We start from the raw sequence: 21,840 nt of genomic DNA on the forward strand, positions 1-21,840 counted from the left end.
GCTGTTTACATCGCCATGTTGATGACAACACCACCATACTTTTTCAAAGCAAAAATCCTGTTTTAGGGATTCCACTGTATTCCTATATTACTCTAGACTTGGATTCCATAGAACTTTGTCTATAGTTAATCTCTTGTCACATTATATTAGGATAAACTATTAGGGCATCTTTCATTTATTAAGTTTTTGATGGAAGTCCATACCATATGCTTAGCAGACTTTGAAGTGTAAGTGATTAAATTCATTTATTCAATTATTCTACAATACCTATTAACTATCTTTCTCACTACCTAATGCAGTACATAAAAAGAAATTCTATGGGATTAGAGATTTAGTGGAAGAGTGAAAATTTTTAGAAAATTAAAATACATTACAAGAATATTTCTTTATAACCTTCAGGAGTAGAAAGCATACTTAAGTGAAACATGAAAATGCAGAAGCCAGATATGGAAAACATTAATAAAATTTTAAACATCTGTATGACAGAAGACAGTATAAAAACAGAATTCACATGATTTACTGGGAGAAGATATTTAACACATAAAGAAGATAAAAGTCTAACATCCAAAATCTTAAAAGAACATCTACAAGTTGTTATTTTAAAAAGAAAAGACAATCCAATAGAAAATGGGCAGTGATATGAACAGGAAATACAGATGGCTTAGGCTTATGACTCAACAAACCAGAGTTTCTGGTTATGTATGTGACAAACAGAGATGGTATATTGAATCTCTGGCAAGTCCCAGAGTTGGAATAAGACCATGTCCTCTCTGCCAACAATTATTTTCCATTTAAATATGTGCAACTGTTGAGAAGAGAGCAGCAACAGTGATAAATCCCCAATAAAACAAAAACTAGACGGGCAGAACCAAAAACTCAAGGGTAACATCTACAACAGTACCATGTTGACAAATGCAAAATACGGGTGAGTGAGGCCAGCTACCAGATCTGCATGGTATCAAGAGAGAGCAAGCTGATGTTTCAAGGCCGGAGAACAGAAGAATACAAAATTCCTGAACAGACGTTTGCTGGAAAATGCAGCAGGTCAGTCTTAGAACAGCAACTGAAACTAGGAGGGGATTCTATAGAATCCATTCCCAGAGAGTTTAAGGGAACCATTAGAAGTTCTGATGTACTCAAACAGGTGATCTCCTATTCTCCATACTGCAGGACTAAAGCATCCATACCAAACCAAGCCTCACAATGAGGAGAGCAAATAGAAACCAAATTGAGCATTACACGGATAGTGGCACCCTCCCTCCCAAAAAAAAAGTAGTGAAAGTCAAGATAAATGTTTGTTAATATAATAAACAAGGCAATTTTCAGTATGGAAATATAACAGAAAAGGTTATGCTAGAGATGTGAAGCTAGAAAAACTGTCCTGGCTTACCCCTCCCATCTAAAATTACAGGAAATTTAATTACAACTAAAATGAGTAACAGAAAAAGATGGCAGTTAAATCCCATGAAATTCAACATGAGAAAAAAAGAAAATGAGGAGACTAATACCTCCAAAACACATGCCCACATACCCCAAAAACAGATAAATATTGTAACTTAATATTTCAAAACACACTGAAAGACATTAAAATTATTAAAATAATGAAAGAACAAATATAAATAATAATTAGAAAAACTCAGAAATGAGGTGATTAGAGGAAATGAAGATTTGAAAGAGTTAGAAAAGGGAATTCAAAGGCAAAAAAAAATTATATTAGAAATGAAGATGAAACAAAAGAGGAATCAATCAAATAGCATTGCTATAAAAACATAAATGAAAAGGGAAAAAAGTTTTATATATAAAATAGGTGAAGGGTATAAAATAAGGGAAGGATATAGTCATATATTGAAATCTTAGTTTAATAAAAAGAACTTTGGGTGCACACAACTTCGCAGATGAATCACAAAAATATGCTGAGTGAAAGAAGCCTTATACAGAAGAGCACATATTAACTCTAATAAGGTTCATGCTGAATTTTAGGGGTGAAGTATAAGGATGTCTGTAACTTTGAAATGCAGCTAAAGATAAGATAGATCGATGGATTGATAGGTGGATAAATATGTGGTAAAGCAAATATTTCAGTATGTTTGAAGTTTTTCATTATGTTGGGGAAAATATGAGAAAAGATGTGAAGAATGTGATCCTAAGGATTGAAAAAATAAAAGATACCTATAGAAGATAGGTAAAAAAAGAGCCTACATATGATAACAGTCCACTATAAAGAAAACCAAATTGTTGAAATAGAAAAAGTAATAAAATAATTTAATTCAAGAATATTTTCTTGGGGAAAAAAGGTCAGAATCTTTATATGGAGCAGGCAGTTTCATACCTGGAAAATTTAATCCAGAACAATAAGCAAACACCAAAACATATTCTAATATAACTATTAGACTTTAAGGTGTATGGAGCAGTAAGAAGGTTTTGTGCCTTGAGACAAAAGTACTAAGTCACTTACAAGTGAATAAAAAAATGAAACAAGTTGTCACGGGACGTTTTTTACAGCAATGTTTATGCTAGAAGATAACGTAATATCATATTTATGGAAAGAAAATGTGACCAAGGATTTATAGTTAGCCAAATTTTCTTCAGAATAAAGGCTAAAGGCAAATTATTCCACAAGACCCTCATGATTTATCTCTTAGATAATGAACTTAATACAACCAAAATGATGGGAGAGACATTGACATAGTCTGGTGATGAGTATTAATGACATATGACATACTTATCTGTAGAACTAAGAATACTTTGTAAGGGAGATAGTATAGTATGTATAGTCTGTATTATATGCTAAGGCAATTTAGAGTACAGTTATCAAAACGAGGCAGGGTAAAATGGATAGAGTCAATGGAAGGTAGAATAAGCTCATTGATTATCTTATAAATATTTACTGGGAATTAGATGCTTGAGAGAGTGGAGAGAAGGTATATAAGTTACCAGGTGATTTCAATATTGCTCAAAGTAAGGAACAGTTAGACAATAGCAAAAAGAAGAAGAAGAAGAAGAAGAGGAGGGGGGAGGGGGAAGAGGAGGAGGAGGAGAAGGAGGAAGAAAGTATGTGAATTATAGAAAGATATTTTCATAAATGTAATAGCAGGGATAAAAATAGAAGTCTCCTTAAATGTAAAAAGATATAAAAGAGAGAAAGCAAATAAAGGACCACATGATGAAAGACTATGTACATACATAATAATATGACAGAACTCAGGCCAAACATATCAGTCATATTAAAAATGAAAATGAATGAAATTCAGCCATTAAGATTTTCACACTGGCCGATAAAGAAAATCCCAATGCTATACTTTAAGAGACACATCTCAAACAAAGATTTAGAGAATTTAAACAGAAGGATGGGAAAGATGTACCTTGCAAACTGAAATAAAAGAAAGCAGAAGTTGCAACCTTCACATTTGATAAAGTAGAATTTAGGCTAAAGGGCATTAAAACAGACAAAGGAGGACATTTTATACTATTAAAGGCTATGATTTCTAATGATGATGTAGTTTATATTTATGTATCCAGAACATAGCAATGACTGTCATAAAGCAGAACTAGAGAAGATGCAGGGAATGATAGATGGAAATACACAAATAACAGAAGACTTGAACACTTTTCTGTCAACTGAAGGCATATCAAGTCTGAGAAAATTACCAAGGATAAGTAAACAACATAATGAAGAAGCTAGATGTCTTGGTTTGCCAGGCTTCTATGACAAATACCACACAATGGGTTGGCTTAAACAACAGGAATTTTTCTGAGGCAAGAAATCCAAAATGAAGATAATGGCAAGGCTTCTTTTCATCTGGAAGCTAGAGCATTTAGGTGCTGGCTGTCAAATCCGTGGAGTTCCTTGCTTGGCTTGGCTTGTATCTCTACTTCCCATTACATAGAAATTCTCTCTCTCTCTCTCTCTCTCTTCCACCTTCCAACCCTCTCTCTGTTTGCTCTTCCTGTTTCTGCTGTCTTCTGACTTCTTTCTGTGTGGCCTTCTCATACTTTTTGCTTCCAATTTCTTCTCTTTATAAGGCTTCCAGTAGTATGGATTAAGACCTACCTTTATTCACTTGATCAGAAGTTTCCATCTCTTGTTTTTCTTATTCTTGCCTTGCCTATATGGAACCTTTTTTTTTTTTTTTTTTTTTTTTTGAGGAGGGTCTACTCAGATATGATTGACCACAATCAGATTTTCCCAGTCCAGACAAGCCCAGGTCTCAGGAGAAGGGTGTAATCCATATCAAGTTTCCCTGAGAATGAGACCCAGCAGGTTGTCAGTCCTTCCTGTGAAGCCTTTACACTCTGTGCTTTTCCTATCCTGTCCAGCTTGTGGTGTTTGTCAGCCCACAGCTCCCCATCTGTGTAAAGAGACACAGTGCCTCTCATTCTCAGCATCCTCTGTCCCTGCCAGGGGTGTGACTGAATCAAACTGTTTTTGTTTTCCCGTCCCTGGGGTCTGAGTTCTTTGAAGGAGGGCCACCACTTGGGCCCGACCCACCTCCCTTTTCTTGGGGTAGTTATGCCCTTTAGGGAATTATCTCCCCCACTTGACTCATTGCTTTGCCTTTCAGACCTATCTTAGCTCTGCCCTTGCTTGGGTCCAGCTGCCAGTTGAAAATATCTGAGGCTTTCTCTAGTGAGCTACTTAGAATAGTTTTAAAAGAAGAAGAAAAGCTAAAAAAAGGAAAAGGGAAAAAAAAATAATAAATCCCTTTTCAGAGCTTTTCCCCAACCTTCAAGTTTTGCCAGTCCAAGCCAGAGTTGGTACCCAGTGCCATGCACACCCCTTCTTGGGGCACAGTCCCTTTGCAGCACTCTGAGATTGGCTGACTCCAAAGCCTCCATCTTTATTCTTTTTTTATTATTTCATTTTTTTTCTGTGAGCCCTACCCCCTTTCTGCCAGGATTACAGCCACAGTTGTAGTTTTACTGAGCTACTTTCCCTTGTTCCCTGTAGAGACTACTTAAAGATAAGCTCTTTAGGGAATTATCTCCTTCACCTGACTCAGACAACTTTAATTCCACCCTTGCCTGGGACAATGCTGAAACCTGAGAGGCTCAGCAGCTCTAACGGGCTATTGCAAAGTGAAAAATAGAAATAAAAATAAAAATAAAGGAATGGAGAGAAAGAAAAGGGAAAGAAACCCTTTTCAGAGCCAGACACCAGCTCCATGAGTTTGCCAATCAAGAGCCGGAGTTGGTACCTGTTTCTATGTGCCCCCTTTCCTTAGGACCCAGCCCTTTTCCAGTATTCTGAACTCCTCCAACTCCAAAAGCCTCTTTGTTGTTGTTGTTGTTGTTATTGTTAGCCCTGCCTTCTCTCTGCTGGGGCAAAAACTCCCTGTTCCTTTCATGCTTGCTCATGATTTATCTTTACTCAGAGCTTTTATTCATCTGTCTGAATTTGTTAATTAAGCCTCCCTCTTTGCTCCCAGAAGGGACTGCTCCTTTTTCTCTTGAGGATCTAGCTCTAAGACTGTCTCCTGTGACTGTGGGGGAAGGCCACCAGGGAAACTTTCAGTTAGTTCTTCGCTATGATCTCAGCCGCTCTACCCATTCCAGGCTGGTGTACAATGTCTGTCTGGTCACAGAAAGCTCTCAAACAGTTGTTCCAGACAGCTCCACGCTGTTTACCAGCTGCCCTAGAGGAGTAAATGAATTCCACATCTCACCACTCCAGCATCTTGCCCCACCTCCTCATTGTGGTTTTGATTTACATTTTCCCTATTGAGTGGACATGGCAGCCTTGTCAAAAACCAGTTGGCCATAGGTGTGAGGGTTTATTTCAAGTTCAATTCAATTCCATTGGTCAATATATCTATCATTTTACCCATGCCATGCTATTTTGACCACTGTAGCTTTGTGATATGTGTTATTATTTTTTATGAAGATTTATTCACATACCGTACAATCATCCAAAGTATACAATCCATTGATCACATTACCATCATATAGTTGTTCTTTTATCACTCTGATCCATTTTTTTAACATTTTCTTTGTGCCAGAAAAAGTGAAAGCAAGAATAAAAAAAACAAGAGTAAAAACAGAACACCCAAATTGTTACCCCCATTATTCCTTTAGTTTTTTTTGTTTGTTTGTTTTGTTTGTTTTTGCCCCCGTTTTTCTACTCATCCATCCATACACTGGACAAAGCGGAGTGTGATCCACATGGCTTTCCCAATCATATTTTCACCCCTCATAAGCTACATTATTATACAATTGTCTCCAAATTTCAAGGGTTCTTGGTTGTAGTTTGACAGTTTCAGGTATTTACCGCTAGCCATTCCAATTTTGTGATATGCTTTAAAGTAAGGAAGTTTGAATCTTCAAAATACATTCTTCTTTTTCAATATGTTTTTGGCTGTTGGAGGCCCTCACCCTTCTAAATGAATTTGAAAATTGGCTTTTCCATTTCTGCAAAGTAGGCTTTGGAGTTTTGATTGGGATTGCACTGAGTCTGTAAATCATTTTAGGTAGCATTGACATCTTAATGCTATTTAGTGTTCCACTTCATGAACACACATGGCCTTCCATTTTTTTTTTAGGTCTTCATTGATTTCTTTTAGCAACATTTTGTGGTTTTCTGTGTACAAGTCCTTTACATCCTTGGCTAAATTTATTCCTAGATATTTGATTCTTTTAGTTGCTATTGTAAATGGCATTCTTCCTTGGTTTCCTCCTCAACTTGCTTATTATGAGTGTATAGAAATACTGCTGATTTTTGCATATTTATCTTTTACCCCGTCACTTTGCTGAATTTGTTTATTAGCTCTGGTACCTCTGTTGTAAATTTTTTGGGACTTTCTATATATAGGATTATGTCATTAGCAAATAAGGAAAGTTTTACTGCTTCCTTTCCAATTTGGATGCCTTTTGTTTCTTTTTCTTGCCTTAACTGCTCTGGCAATAAGTTATTTCCCTTGGTTTTTTTTTGGATGTGATGTATAACATTAATTGATTTTCTTATGTTGAATCACCCTTGCATACCTGTCCATGGTGTATAATTCTTTTGATGTGCTATTAGATTTGATTTGCAAGTATTTTGTTGAGGATTTTTACATCTATATTCATAAGATAAATTCTTCTTAGTATTTTTATCTGGATTTGGTATTGGGGTGCTGTTGGCTTCATGGAATGAGTTAGGTAGTATTTACTCCTCTTCAATATTTTGGAAGAGTTTGAGCAGGATTGGTATTAATTCTTATTGTAATGATTGGTAGAATTTACCTGTGAAGCCTTCTGGTCCTGGGCTTTTCTTTGTTGGGAGGTTTTAGATGACTGATTTCAATCTCTTTGCTTGTAATTCATTTGTTGAAGTCTTCTATTTATTGTACAGTTAGTGTAGATTGTTCATTTTTTTCTGGGAATTTGTCAATTTCATTTATCTTTTTTGTTGGCATACAGTTGTTCTCAGTATCCTCTTATGATATATTTTATATCTGTGGTATCCATATTAATGCCCACCCCCTCATTTCTGATTTTATTTATTTGTGTCTTCTCTCTTGTTTTTGTCAGTCTAGCTAATGGTTTGTAAATTTTATTGATCTTTCCAAAAAACTTTTGATTTTCTTCTATTTTTTCTCAATTTTGTTTATTTCTGCTCTAGTCGTTGTTATTTCTTTCTTTCTGTTTGCTTTGGAGTTAGTTTGCTGTTCTTTTTCTCATTCCTCCAGGTGTGCAGCCATGTCCTTTCTTCTAGCTTTCCCTGCCTTCCCTGCATCCCATAAATTTTAATGTTATGTTCTTGTTTTCATTCACCTTAAGATATATACTGATTTCTCTTGCAATTTCTTACTTTACCACTCATTTTTTAAAGGAGGGTGTTATTTAACTTCCTTATATTTGTGGATTTTTTGGTTCTCCACCTGTTATGGATTCCCAGCTTCATTCCATTATGATCAGAGAAGATGTTTTGCATGATTTCAATGTTTATAAATGTGTTAAGACTTGATTTATGACCCAACATGTGACCTATCCTGGAGAATGATCCATGCACACTTGAGGATAATGTTTATCCTGCTGTTATGGGGTAAAATGTTCTAGATATGTCTGTTAGGTCTAGTTCATGTATCATATTATTCACGTTCTCTGTTTCCATATTGATCTTCCTTCTAGATGTTCTATCTATTGATGAGAGTCGTGTACTGAAGTATCCAACTATTATAAAGGTGTCTATTTCTCCCATCAGTTTTGCCAGTGTTTGCCTCATATATTTTGGGGCACTGTGGTTAGGTGCATAAATATTTATGATTGTTATTTCTTCTTGGAGGGTTGCAGCTTTATTAATATATAGAGTTCTTCTTTGCCTCTGTTAACAGCTTTTGACTTAAAGTTTTTTTTTTTTTCTGATATTAGCATAGCTTCCCTAGCTCTTTTTTGGTTACGATTTGCATGGAATATCTTTTTCCATTCTTCTCTTTCAACATATTTTTTCTTTGGGTCTAAAATGAGTCACTTGTAAACAATGTATTTTTGGATCATGATTCATCTATTCTGCCAATGTGTGTCTTTTGATTGAGGAATTTAATCCATTAATAATCAGTGTTACTATACTATAAAAGGAGTACTTACTTCAGCCATTTTGTCTTTTGTTTTTTATATGTCATATATTTTCCTTGTTTGTCTTTTCCTTTATTACAAACTCCTTTCTATATAATTGATGTGATATATCTGACTAATCCCTTTTTTTAACAGTGTTTTTTATTGTGGACTATAACATATTTACATAGACGTGGTAACTTTCCAAGTACAATTTAACAAGTAGTTAGAGAGCAAATTTCAAGGAATGTTATAGGTTACAGTTCCACAGTTTTAGTGGGAAGATTCTTATTTCAGTTTCTGTATATGTTTAACATACTTTCTTTGTGGTTATTCTGGGGTTTACGTTACACAACCCACATCTATAACCTACTAATTTGACAAGATACCAGCGTAGCTTCAATAGCATATGCATTCTCTGCTCCCATATCCCCATTTACCCTCTTTATATTGTTTTTGTCCCACTTTATTTATCACTTCATATTTTGCACATGCATTATAAGGACATGTGCCTTTTTCTTGTTCAATTGTATGCTGATTCTTATAGGAGATTTTTTTGAACATGTTTGATTAGTTTTTCCAACTTCTGGATCTCCTCTTAAGTTGTAATTTGTTCCTTTCTCTGGGCCATATCATCCTATTTCTTAGTGTGGCTTGCAATTTTTTGCTGCTGTCTAGGCATCTGATTATCTTGATGGGGGTAACTCTGAAGGTCCGTTTCTCCCTCTTGTCTAGTATTTTATAGTTGATTGGCTTTGTGTGAATGCTCTCCTTTAATGCCTGGCCCAACTTACTCTAGACCTGTAGAATATCCTGTGTTTAACTATTCAGATTTTCTCAGTGCTTCGTCTGATTCTTGCCCTGGATATGCAGTCCAATTTTTTTAACATTGAGCTTTTTGTGCAATTGTTTCACCTCCAGGAGAGAGTTTCTTTTCCTCTGTTTCTACTCCAGGAATCTGTTCTGTTGTTTTTGTGCAGACTTTTCTCCTCAACTCCTGTGATTTCTTTTAATTCTCTCCCTTACTAAATGCCCCATTTTCCTTACCCTTTTCAGTTCTGGGATCTGCCCTATCTTACAGCAGTTCAGTTTAACCCACTTTTTTATTTTTTATTTTTTTCTGTGAGACTTCTCTGTCTCTGTTTTCTTCCCCATTAAGGTATCCCATCCTGGGGACCCAAATAGGGTCAGTTCAGAAAGGTGGGTCACTTCAGAAAAGTCTGTTTTTCTTTAGGTACCCAGTTTACTGAAACTGGGTTGAGTGAGCCTTTCTATCATGGTCTCTCTCCACACATCCTCCTCGGCGGGACCTGGGCTGTGCTGCCTCTGTGTGACTTCCAAGCGGATGGGACTGAGTGAGGGGGAGGAGATCACAAACCAAAAGGCATTCTGTTGGGAATTCTCCTACCTGAGATTTTTCTGTTTCTTTGATTCAGTGTTTGATGAGTTCTTCTTCAGTCTCTACTGTCCTCTAGAGTTCTAAGCAAGTGGAGTTTGTCCTTTTTAATTTTTTCACTGAATCTCTGTGGTAGCTTTTTCAGGGGATGTCTTCTGTGGCCTTGTTGATCATGTCACCTCCCTAGGTTAATTCTCTTTTTCCCAACAGTAAATTATGATTACTGGATAGAAAGGTAAACTGCTTAAGAACAATAAGAGATTGTCAGTGAATGATAAAAAATCAATTCATTTAACTTCAGTATTCCATTAAGGAAAATTAAATGTAACCTGCAAAGTTTTAGAGAAACAGAAAAAAGGTGTAGAATACAAAGACAAGCAAACAATAAAAATACGACACCTAAGCGAATGGATTGAGTATTCTAATCTAGGCAAATTGAATTCCAGGATTATGAAATAATTTGTGGGTTTGATCAATTGCTGTTGATTTTTGAAGGAGAACTCAGGTGGTACAAGAAATATTGGAGACAGATAAGTGTAGTTCTGATATTCAAAAGTAGAAAAAAAATAATTCATTAGTGATTTTGAAGTCGATCCTAAATGAGGTTTTAGGACACTATAAAGGATTGTGAGTATTTATTAAAGGAAGCAATAATTTCTCAAAGCCATCATGGGTTCTTAGAAGGAAATTCCTGCCAGACTAACCTAAATCTTTTTGGGACATGACTACCTTAAATACAGTACATCCTAATTTCATCATGATTTGTGGATAACATGATATTGAAAGAGATTGCAGATACTTTAGAAAAACAGAATCAATTTCCTCAAAGATAATAGACTGGAAAGGTACAGTCATATAAAACAAGTACAGTGTCCTTTACTTGGCTATAAAATGCCAATTCCTCAACTACAAAATGGGAAAAATATGAAGCTTTGCTCTGATGTATGTAAAAATTTTAGGGTTTTATGTTAAATCCTTTTTAAATCCATATTACAATGCACCTGCCAGAAAAGCTTATTCAATTTTAGTCTGCATCTGCCAGTTCTACCAAGTACTTGCCATCCTACACTTAGAACTGAAATTCGTTTCTGGACATGATACTGTGAGAATGAACCAAGATAAGCTGAAGCACATCCAAGAATTACAAGGAGGGGGAGCATCACAAAATCATACCTATTGTGAACATTTGAAAAAGCTAGGAATGTATTTCTTAGCATAGTCTTAAGCAGGATATAACTGTGTCAAAACAGTTAAAAGATCATCCATGTAGACTAGGGATTGGACTTTTATGTTCCTCTCAACCTCAAAATTTCTGGTCTCCCTTCCTTGCTGTATTTTTCTCTTTTGTGCTGTGTATTTTACTTATTCCTCTTATTTATCATCTTTTCCCCTCCCCAACTAGAATGAAAGACACATGAGTGCAGAGAATTTTATCTACTTTATTTACTCACTGCTTTATCCTTTGTGCCCAAAACAGTGCCCGGCACATAGTTGGTGAATAATTAGTATTTTCTTGAATAATGAATGGAATTAATTGTTGAAGGCCTCAGAGATTCAGATTTTGTCTCAGACTATGGGAAAGCTTTTCATTAGAAATATTAGAACTTTCTAGCCTGACCTGGAAAGTAGTAATTCCTCCACCCCAGGAGATGTTCAAACGTATGCTTCCTGAGTTAACACTTAGTAAGAATGCTGTAGAAGTGATGCTAGTAGGCTTGTAGCACTAGATAATCTATTTGGTCTCTTGATGGGGTCCTGTAATTTTGCAAAATACATTTAGACTAATTTTCCTTCTTAATATTGAGAACCAGTAAGTGCCCAAATTGAACATACTACTTTATCTACAGTCTGTGTTATTATTTGGTCTTGAGCTTTTTAAAAAGAAGTATGTTTAACAGGTTTTCTTCTTGGGCTTTATGATCCCCTTTATTCCTAAAGCAGTGATTCAGAAACACAGACCTCTCAACACTTGGGAACAATTATTGTAGAAACATCCCAGAAAATAAGTCCTATAGAAGATGGAGGAGATCAGAAAGAAAGTGATCAAACAGAAGACAGTGAAACACAAGAGAAAGAAATAGTACAAGTATATTCAAATATGGATGGCAAGTTCCCAAAGGTATATACAGTTTTGCTTAATTGTAATCTGTGTTCTTTATTTTATCTTATGCTTCAACACTTAAATTAATAAATGCTGCCAGTAATATGACTCCTTAAAATTAAGTCCTCTTTGAAGTGTGCAGTTTGAAAATAAATATTTACTTTTTAATAATTTTCAAGTACCAATAATTTTCATTATAATTTTAGTATAAATGATAATAGATATTATAAATATGAATTTTGATGTGCTTTATGTCTCAGCAAAAAAGTTGTTAATAAGCCCATTACTTTCACATCACACAAAGTGAATAAGCTTATGTTTTTATAGTATTAACCTTTGTGATGATAAAGCTGTTTGGTCTGACTAAAACTTTAAATTACTGATTTTTCCCTAACATCTCAGTGTTTTTCAAGTCTTGAAAAATTGATACTCCAATACAACTTATTCAGTAATTCTTACTGCTAATACAGCATGCCACCAAAATTTTATCTATTTAGAATAAATCAGTGAAACATTGAATAAGACTATTCTGTTTTTCCCTTAAAAAATCAGGTTTTCTTTGAATTAACCTATAGGGATATTTTTAAACCAAATGTAAAAAAAAAAAAAAGTCTTTTTTTTGAGATTTGGCCATAATTTTAGAAAAAACAAGTTCAGGAATGACAGTGGTCTATTTTAGTTACTACCAGAATAAAATTGAGACAAGAATGATATGCTAAGTGCCTGATGATTGATTAATTGATTGATTGATAAATAGATTTTATAGAAATCTCATATCTTACCACATTTCATTTGGTTGAGAATTTTCTTTCGTTGCAGTCATTTATGTGCTGCTTAATGAGTTCATAAATAAAAATAACTCTCATACTTCCATTTATACAACAATAGGGTGCACTATAAACTACTTTGAATTCCTCTATGAATACTGTTGGCAAACAGAAGACAAATGTTGACCAAATTGTAATGTGTGTTCATAAAATATATTAGTACCTGTCACTAATCCTAGGGGTAACCATATCTTCACTTAGTGTAGTAACCGATACATGATTGGAATTTAATCATTTCATTCTTTTCTTTGTAATTTTACCTCCTTGAACACTTTGATTAATTTTTCCTGGTTTTGAATTGTATGGAAGCTCTACAGCCCATCTTAATTTGTGTCTGCCTTCTTTTGTTCAACTTTATGTGGAGTTCTTTTCATTCTTGGTATAGTATTTCATTACCTAAATATACCACAATTTATTTATTCTTTTTACTATTGATAGAAATTTGGATTGCTTCAGTGTTGATTTCCAACAAATAATACTACAATGGCTATTCTTGTATGTGTCTTCTTTAAGTGTGGGCATTTCTATAATGGAATACTTCAGAGGGGAATTGCTGCACCCTAGGTTATGTGTTTCTGTGATCTTAGTTGATAATGCTGTTTTCCAAAGTGTTATACCAGTTTGTTGCAACCCCCATCCCCAACAGACTATGAAAGTTTCTGCTGCTCCTTATCAACACTTGTTATGTCAGTGTTTCTCATTTTAGTCACTTTTGTGTATATATTGAGGTGCATCATTGTATATATTGGTAATTCAATTTTGGATCTTAGTATAGTAACTGATACTTGATTAGAATTTAAATATTCATAAATCCTAATGAAACATTTTTAAAATTATGTCATCTGCTGATTCTAACAATAAGTTCAAATGATTGCAACAATATTTTTAGAAAAGAAAGATTGTTAGGTTTTTATAATCTCTGGAACTAATTAGTTTAAAACAAAGCCTCATTTTTGTAAGGATTTCTGGTATACTGGTTAAAACATCAGTTTTATTGCCTTAGGACCATGCCTAATACACAATAGTATAATTTATGTATTCATCAACATAAAATATGTAGCTCATTGTCAAAGTATCATTGGCTCAAACTTATTTTTTCTTCCCAGTTTTATTATAATGATTTATTTGTTCCTGAATTTAGGAGTGTTTGAAAGCAGCTCTGTTTTTTAATAAGAAATAGTTTTCTAGATTGAACATATATTCCTGTTTCTAAGGCAATATGTTCTTAAACAAGAACATATATTTTATTAGTACAGTTTGTAATATTTTTGAAACATACTCCTCTTTAAAAATTTTGCTTTTGGAAAGCTTTTTGAAATTGGTTTTGGAACAAAAGGTAAGTGGCTTTGTTTTATTTAGCCTCAGTGTATTGGAATGTCATGAGGAAGGCATACAGCTTCGAGGAAGGTCATTTAATTATCGTCACACATTATTTTAACTTCATTTTTCAGAAGGGATTTGTCAGTTTACATGCAACAGAGACCAGTATTTGAGAAGAGGACCTAAGATTCCCGAATAATAGGTCATTAACATTTTGTATTTTAATGTTGTTTCTGTTGCAACATTTACTCCTAGTTTTTTAAACTGCCCCTAGGACAAATTACTGCTTTTGGGGGGTTGATTTTGTGTACCTTCTGCATGATGGCTCAACCTGAGAGCAAAAATTAGGTTCATTTGTGAGTTCTTGGGAAAAGTTTTAGTATTTGCCTAGATTTTTTTTTTTTTTAAATCTGCATGAATAAATGTATTATTTAAATAAAGAGATATTATTTTCTTGGTTCACTTAAAGTTGTTATTAAATAATAATCCCATTTTTATGAAACTTTCAAATTTAGGAGTTTTCTCATTACAAGAATACCAGAAAACCGAATTTCCAAAAGAATAATGGTAATATGCAAAAGAGTTCACATACAACAATTCCTAACAGAGGTAAGAATCTGTAAGAAATTAACAGTGTCTTTTTAAATTTAATTGATTTTTAAAATACTATGTACAACATTATTTTTATATAGTTAACAGAGAAAAGAGGAAAAATATAAGTGCCCAGAAATCAAGTAGCAATATTATTTTATTACGGGAACGGATTATATCCTTGCAGCAACAAAACAGTGTACTACAGAATGCCAAAAAAACAGCTGAATTGTCTGTTAAAGAATATAAGGAAATCAATGACAAGCTCCTTCATCAGCAGCAAATATCCGATCAAAGATTTCAGACAAGCCGGCAGACTGTAAAGGTAAAGAGAAATGAAAGGTAAACTATAATAGGTTATGTTATAAAAGTGGATATTTTGTTTTACGTGTATTGTTTAGTTAATATTTATGTTATTAAAACCCATCTATATATTTTAAAACCTCCCAATCATTGCTGACTAATGTAATTTCTAGACTTCTTTAATAAGGGACATATTAAAAGGAAAACCTACATGAGCCAAGGGAACCCCAAATCAAGAGACAGTTTTTCTCATCTTTTTAACATTTTTGTGTATGTATTCTGTTCAGTGTTAAATCTTAGCTATAAAAAGTAGGTTCCATAAATACATTTTGTGTACCTATTTGACCATTGTACTATTCAGAGTTCTCCAGGGAAACAGAACAGGAGGTATCTGTATTTATTATGAAATTTTATAAAACTGTTGCATGCAGCTGTGGAGATGCACAAGTCTAAATTCCATAGGTCAGGGAACTTCAATGAAGGTTTTGAATGAATTCCCCAGGAGAAGCTGGCTGACTGAAGTAGAAATGAAAATTCTGTCTTCTGACTGCTGAAATCAGCACTTCTCTTAAAGACTTCAGCTGATGGGATGAGACATCTCTCTCTCATTGCTGAAGGCAGTCTCCTCATTTGATTGTAGGTGTAATCAGCCAGAGATGCAATCAACTTACTGATGATTTAAGTCCATGAAATGTCCTCACAGTAACAATTAGGCCATTGCCTGGCAAAGTTGACACATGAGGCTAACCATCACACCCATATCTAAAACTTTTTATTTATGGTTATAAATTAGATTATTAGACTAGTTATTTCCTCAGTTACTGTTTGCAAATACTAATTTAAACTATGAAGATTTAAACATAAATGTCTATCAATGGCTCTTTTATCGGGTGAATTGAGTTTTCCACAAGAATTTTTAGCTATCTTATAACCTAGTTCTGGCTATCATAATTTAATCCTGAAACAAATGAAAAGAAAACATTGTTTCTTCAATTGCCATTCTTAAAGATATGTGCTTGTTATAAGGAATGATTTGTAAATTTGTTTTACACAGAAAAATTATTCTCATCCTATTAGATCCTATCAGTTTCACACATAATTTTAAATTTCATTTTAATGCTCTAATTCTAATATCTAGTGCTTTGTTTCAAGAAATACTTAGAAATGTTTTAACTGTAAGCATTGTTATGTGTTTATACAGTTACACAGTTCTACTAGTAGAAACTATTCTGACTTCATTCCCAGAGTAGCCATATACTCCAACATGACCCACATTCCAAATTTACACTGGAAGTTTGAGGACTTTGCAGGCTTACGTGTTGGAAATTTGGGAGTAGCTAGGCGGATGGAAATGACTGCTATGTCAGTGTTTAGACACAGTTACTAATACCACAACTACTGGATAGGAACCAGATTTCCTAAAATTATTTGAAACCCATATTCATTTTCCTGGCTCTAATTTCCTCTTTTACTTTCCTCACATTTTCTTTCTCTCGACCCTCTTGTTTTCTTTCCTTCTTTATTTCTTCTTCTCTTCCTTTCTTCTTTCCTTCCTATATATATTTAATGATATTTTGTTTCCATGTTTCACACCATGGTATTGAGCGATATCTACATCTGTGTAGACAAGTATATCTATATAGATGTATCTATATCTATTCCTGTCATTTTATGCAAATACGAAAACAACAGGAAAGACCATTTTTAAACATGATATTGTCAGAAGCATATGGCATAAGATGGTCACAGTTGTTACAAAAACCATTTTCCCCATTCTTTTTGGAACCAGGAACTTTCTTCATTGGGAGGTTGCAAGTATTGCTATACTTACTTTCTTTGGAGTTCCTTAAATTGTATACACTATGAGAAAAACAAGTAAAATAGTACAGCAGGAATTAAAATAAAAATATGTATAAGACATGCATTTTTTTCCTTCATAGCAACCAATTCTAATTCCCTTTCTTACAACTAATTACGCATGGGGTATCGTATTGATAGTACCAAGTGGGAAATCCATACTTTCAGTAGAGATTTGAGTTGTTACATGAAATATAAGGATGTGTTAAAACAAAACACTTCAATAACTACAGGATTCATGTACATTTTAGAGAGACTACTATATAGATGATAAGATGAATTGATTTAATCTGCATTCCTCCTTGTTCTGAATAATATATACTCGCAAATCACTAAACATCAGCCAATTTAAAATCTCATCTATTATAGGTAAACATGTTTTTGCTACTATTTCCTGGATGAGACATACATTTCCTTTTCTAGCTGTAATTATCCTTTCTAAAACAGATTTCTTTAGATGATAGAAAAGATATAAAAGCAACTAATATTGAGGAAAGTACTCCCAGAAATGAAAGTAATCCTAATTTTAAAATTTTCCACTTGAAAAGTAGCTGTGAATTTAAATAAGGCAACTTATAGCTGACTAGAATTAGATTTCAGTTGCATATTCAGTACATGTGGAAAAATAATCAATGTAGTAAATAAATGCAGAATCCTGTACTGATAAGGTAGCATGTTGGGCATCTTAAAATAACCCCAAAATTTAATGTAGAATAAATAACTTTTCTTTGGTCAGTGTATTAGTATGGTCCTTGTGGAATCTAGCATTGTAAGCACAATCCTGGATATAGGATTTAAAGATCCCAGATGCTCACTTACTGACAAATTTTGCTATTTTCCAACCTAACATCTGTTGATCTGTGATATTTTTAAATATGGAATTTATTGAAACTGTTTATTTAAAGTTCTGTCTTTCTTTTTCCTGCCTACTTATAATAGAATTCCTTTCTGTTGGCAAAATTATTCTAACCATTTTAATTGTGTTCTATCTGTATCTAATAATTTTAAAGATGTCACCATTGTTGTAAAAATTCTTTAGTATTGAATCAGGAATTTCTTTATAGATTTTTAATTTAGTGCGCATTAATAAATAATACTTATTACAGATGTCAATGTTTTTGACAGTTTCTATATTAAAGGAATTTATTATATTCAAGAAAACTTTTCAAAGATTGTGGACTTTTCCATATGCTATTAACAATAAAATTGTTTAAGAGGCTAATAAGAATTGAATATCAGAATGCTTTTACGTGGATTTTTTTTTTCCCTATCAGTTTCATTGTAATATATTTCAAACCTTTATCAAATTTCCTTAACCAAAGCTTAGAAGAAGAAATTTGAAACTTATAGATCAATGTGCTAAAATTTTAGAAGATGAGGCGGGGCAAGATGGCAGAGTGGTGAGGAGCAGAATTTCGTCTCTCCCCTAGAGCAGCTGGCAATCACCCAAGAACTATATGAAACAGTGTTTTCGGGGTCTCCAGTAACCAGTCACACATTGGACACAAGTTTGGAATTGGAGGAAAAGCTGAGATCGCAGCGAACATTGCTTCAGTCAGCCACGCCCCCAACAGGATCAGAGTCACCAGGAGAACTAAAGGCTCCACACCTCCTTACACTGGTGGGGGAGCTGTGGGCTGGCCAGTGCCACCTGCTGGACAGGAGAGGAAAAGCACCAATTCTAAAGGCCTCATAGGAGGGTCTCATTCTCAGGAAAACTCCATACCCTCCCACTGAGACCTGGGCCTCACTAGACTGGGAAAATCTGACTAGGGTCGACCATATCTGAGGAGACCCACTCACAAAAAGGTTACATAGAGGCAGAGCAAGAAACAGAAAAAACAAGAGGGGAAAAATTCTGATCAACTAAATAGAACCTAAGTTAGAGGTCTAGAATAAGCTAAACTGAATAACAGAGGCCAGAAAACAAAGCCAACCAACAAGAAAACCACTAGGTAAAAGACAGAAAACAAGCTCCAAAATAAACTAATCAAGAGAATCAGATGCCTAGACAACTTAAGATAACAAGCCATACCAGGAAACACGAAAACATGGACCAGCCAAAGGAACAAACTAATAGCTCAGCTGAGACACAGGAGTGGAGGCAACTAATGCTAAATAAATTTGATGAAATGAAGGAAGATATAGCAAAAGAGCTGAAGGATATAAAGAAGACACTGGCTGACCATAAAGAAGAATTCATAAACTTAAAAAAACAAATGGCAGAACTCATGGGAATGAAGGCCACAATGGAGGAGATGAAAAACACAATGGAGGGACACAACAGTAGATTTGAACAGGCAGAAGAAAGGATCAGTGAACTGGAAGACAGGTCATTCGAATTCATACACACAAAAGAACAGATGGTGAAAAAAATGGAAAAATATGAGCAGGGTCTTCGGGAGCTGAGTGACAACATGAAACGCACAAATATACGTGTTATGGGTATCCCAGAAGGAGAAGAGAGGGGAAAAGGGGCAGAAAGAGTAATAGAAGACATATTCACTGAAAATTTCCCAACTCTTATAAAAGACAGAAAATTAGAGATTCAAGAAGTACAACATACCCCAAATAGAATAGATCCCATCAGACCTACTCCAAGACACTTACTGGTCGGATTGTCCAATGTCAAACACAAAGAGAGGATTCTGAAAGCAGCAAGAGAAAAGCAATCCATCATGTACAAGGGAAAGTCAATAAGACTATGTACAGATTTCTCTGCAGAAACCATGGAGGCAAGAAGACAGTGGCATGATATATTTAAGATACTGAAAGAGAAAAACTGCCAACCAAGAATTCTATACCCAGCAAAACTTTCCTTCAAAAATGAGGGAGAGATTAAAACATTTTCAGACAAACAGACACTGAGAGAGTTTGTGAATAAGAGACCAGCACTACAAGAAATACTAAAGGGAGCGCTACAGGCTGATAGAAAAAGACAGGAGAGAGAGAGTTGGAGAAGAGTGCAGAAATGAAGATTATCAGGAAAGGTAAAAGGAGAGGAAAAAATAAGATATGACATATAAATTCCAGAAAACAAAATGGTAGTAGAAAGTACTGCCCTTACAGTAATAACACTAAATGTAAATGGATTAAACTCCCGAATAAAAAGACACAGACTGGCAGAATGGATTAAAAAACAGGACCCATCTATATGCTGTCTACAAGAAACTCACTTTAGACACAAGGACAAACACAGACTGAAAGTGAAAGGTTGGAAAAAAACATTTCATGCTAACAACAACCAGAAAAAAGCGGGAGTAGCTATATTAATATCAGACAAGTTAGACTTCAAAAGCAAAACAATTAAAAGAGACAAAGAAGGACACTATATATTAATAAAAGGGTCAATTCATCAAGAAAACATAACAGTCATAAATATTTATGCACCAAACCAGAATGCCCCAAAATTCATGAGGCAAACACTGCGATCACTGAAAGGAGAAATAGATACCTCTACAATAATAGTTGGAGACTTCAATACACCACTCTCATCAATGGATAGAACATCTAGACAGAGGATCACTAAACAAGCAGAGATGTTGAATTGTATGATAAATGAACTAGACTTGACAGACATTTATAGAACACTACATCCAACAACAGCAGGATACACTTTTTTCTCAAGTGCTCATGGAACATTCTCTAGGATAGACCACATGTTGGGTCACAAAGCAAGTCTCAACAAATTTAAAAATATTGATATTATACAAAACACTTTCTCAGACCACAATGGAATGAAGTTGGAAATAAATAAAAGGCAGAAGGTCAGAAAACTCACAAACATATGGAGGCTAAACAACACCCTCTTAGAAAACCAGTGGGTAAAGGAAGAAATTTCAAGAGACATTAGTAAATACCTCGAGGCAAATGACAATGAAAACACGACTTATCAAAACTTATGGGATGCAGCAAAGGCGGTGCTGAGAGGGAAATTTATTGCCCTAAATGCCTATATTAAAAAGAGAGAGCAAAAATTGAAGAGTTAACTGCTCACCTGGAGGAATTAGAGAAAGAACAGCAAACTAACCCCAAAGCAAGCAGAAGGGAAGAAATAACAAAGATTAGAGCAGAAATAAATGCAATTGAGAACAGGAAAACAATAGAGAGAATCAACAAAACCAGAAGTTGGTTCTTTGAGAAAATCAATAAAATCGATGGACCACTGGCTAGGCTAACAAAAAAAAAAGAGAGAGCAGATGCAAATAAATGCAATCAGAAATGAGAAAGGAAATATAACTACTGACCCTGCAGAAATTAAGGAGATAATGAGAAGATACTCTGAGCAACTATATGCTAATAAACTAGACAACTTAGATGAAATGGACAACTTCCTAGAAAAGCATAAACAACCAACATTAACTCAAGAAGAAATAGATGACCTCAACAAACCAATCACAAGTAAAGAGATTCAGTCAGTCATCAAAAAGCTCCCAAAAAGGAAAAGCCCAGAACCAGATGGTTTCACATGTGAATTCTACCAAGCATTCAAGAACGAATTAGTACCTATCCTGCTCAATCTCTTCAAAAAAATTGAAGAAGAGGGAAAGCTACCTAACTCTTTCTATGAAGCCATCATCACCCTAATACCAAAACCAGGTAAAGATACTACAAAAAAAGAAAATTATAGACCAATTTCTTTAATGAATATAGACACAAATATCCTCAACAAAATACTCGCAAATCGAATCCAGCAGTACATTAAAAGAATTATACACCACGACCAGGTGGGATTTATTCCAGGTATGCAAGGCTGGTTCAACACAAGAAAATCAATTAATGTAATACACCACATCAATAAATCAAAGCAGAAGAACCACATGATCATCTCAATTGATGCAGAAAAGGCATTTGACAAGATTCAACATCCTTTCCTGATGAAAACACTTCAAAGGATAGGAATAGAAGGGAACTTT

General features: G+C 34.5%; 1 protein-coding gene across 1 annotated transcript in view; it reads left to right on the forward strand.

Annotated features, from left to right (window-relative positions):
* CNTLN (centlein) overlaps positions 1 to 21,840 on the forward strand; it is a 421,047-nt gene that overhangs the window by 273,271 nt on the left and 125,936 nt on the right. The window contains 3 exon segments of the mRNA XM_037797049.1: positions 11,864 to 12,044; positions 14,689 to 14,782; positions 14,866 to 15,089. Coding sequence (XP_037652977.1) covers positions 11,864 to 12,044; positions 14,689 to 14,782; positions 14,866 to 15,089 — 499 coding nt within the window.

This window comes from Choloepus didactylus, chromosome 10, assembly GCF_015220235.1.
Source record: "Choloepus didactylus isolate mChoDid1 chromosome 10, mChoDid1.pri, whole genome shotgun sequence".
Classification (NCBI taxonomy): domain Eukaryota; kingdom Metazoa; phylum Chordata; class Mammalia; order Pilosa; family Megalonychidae; genus Choloepus; species Choloepus didactylus.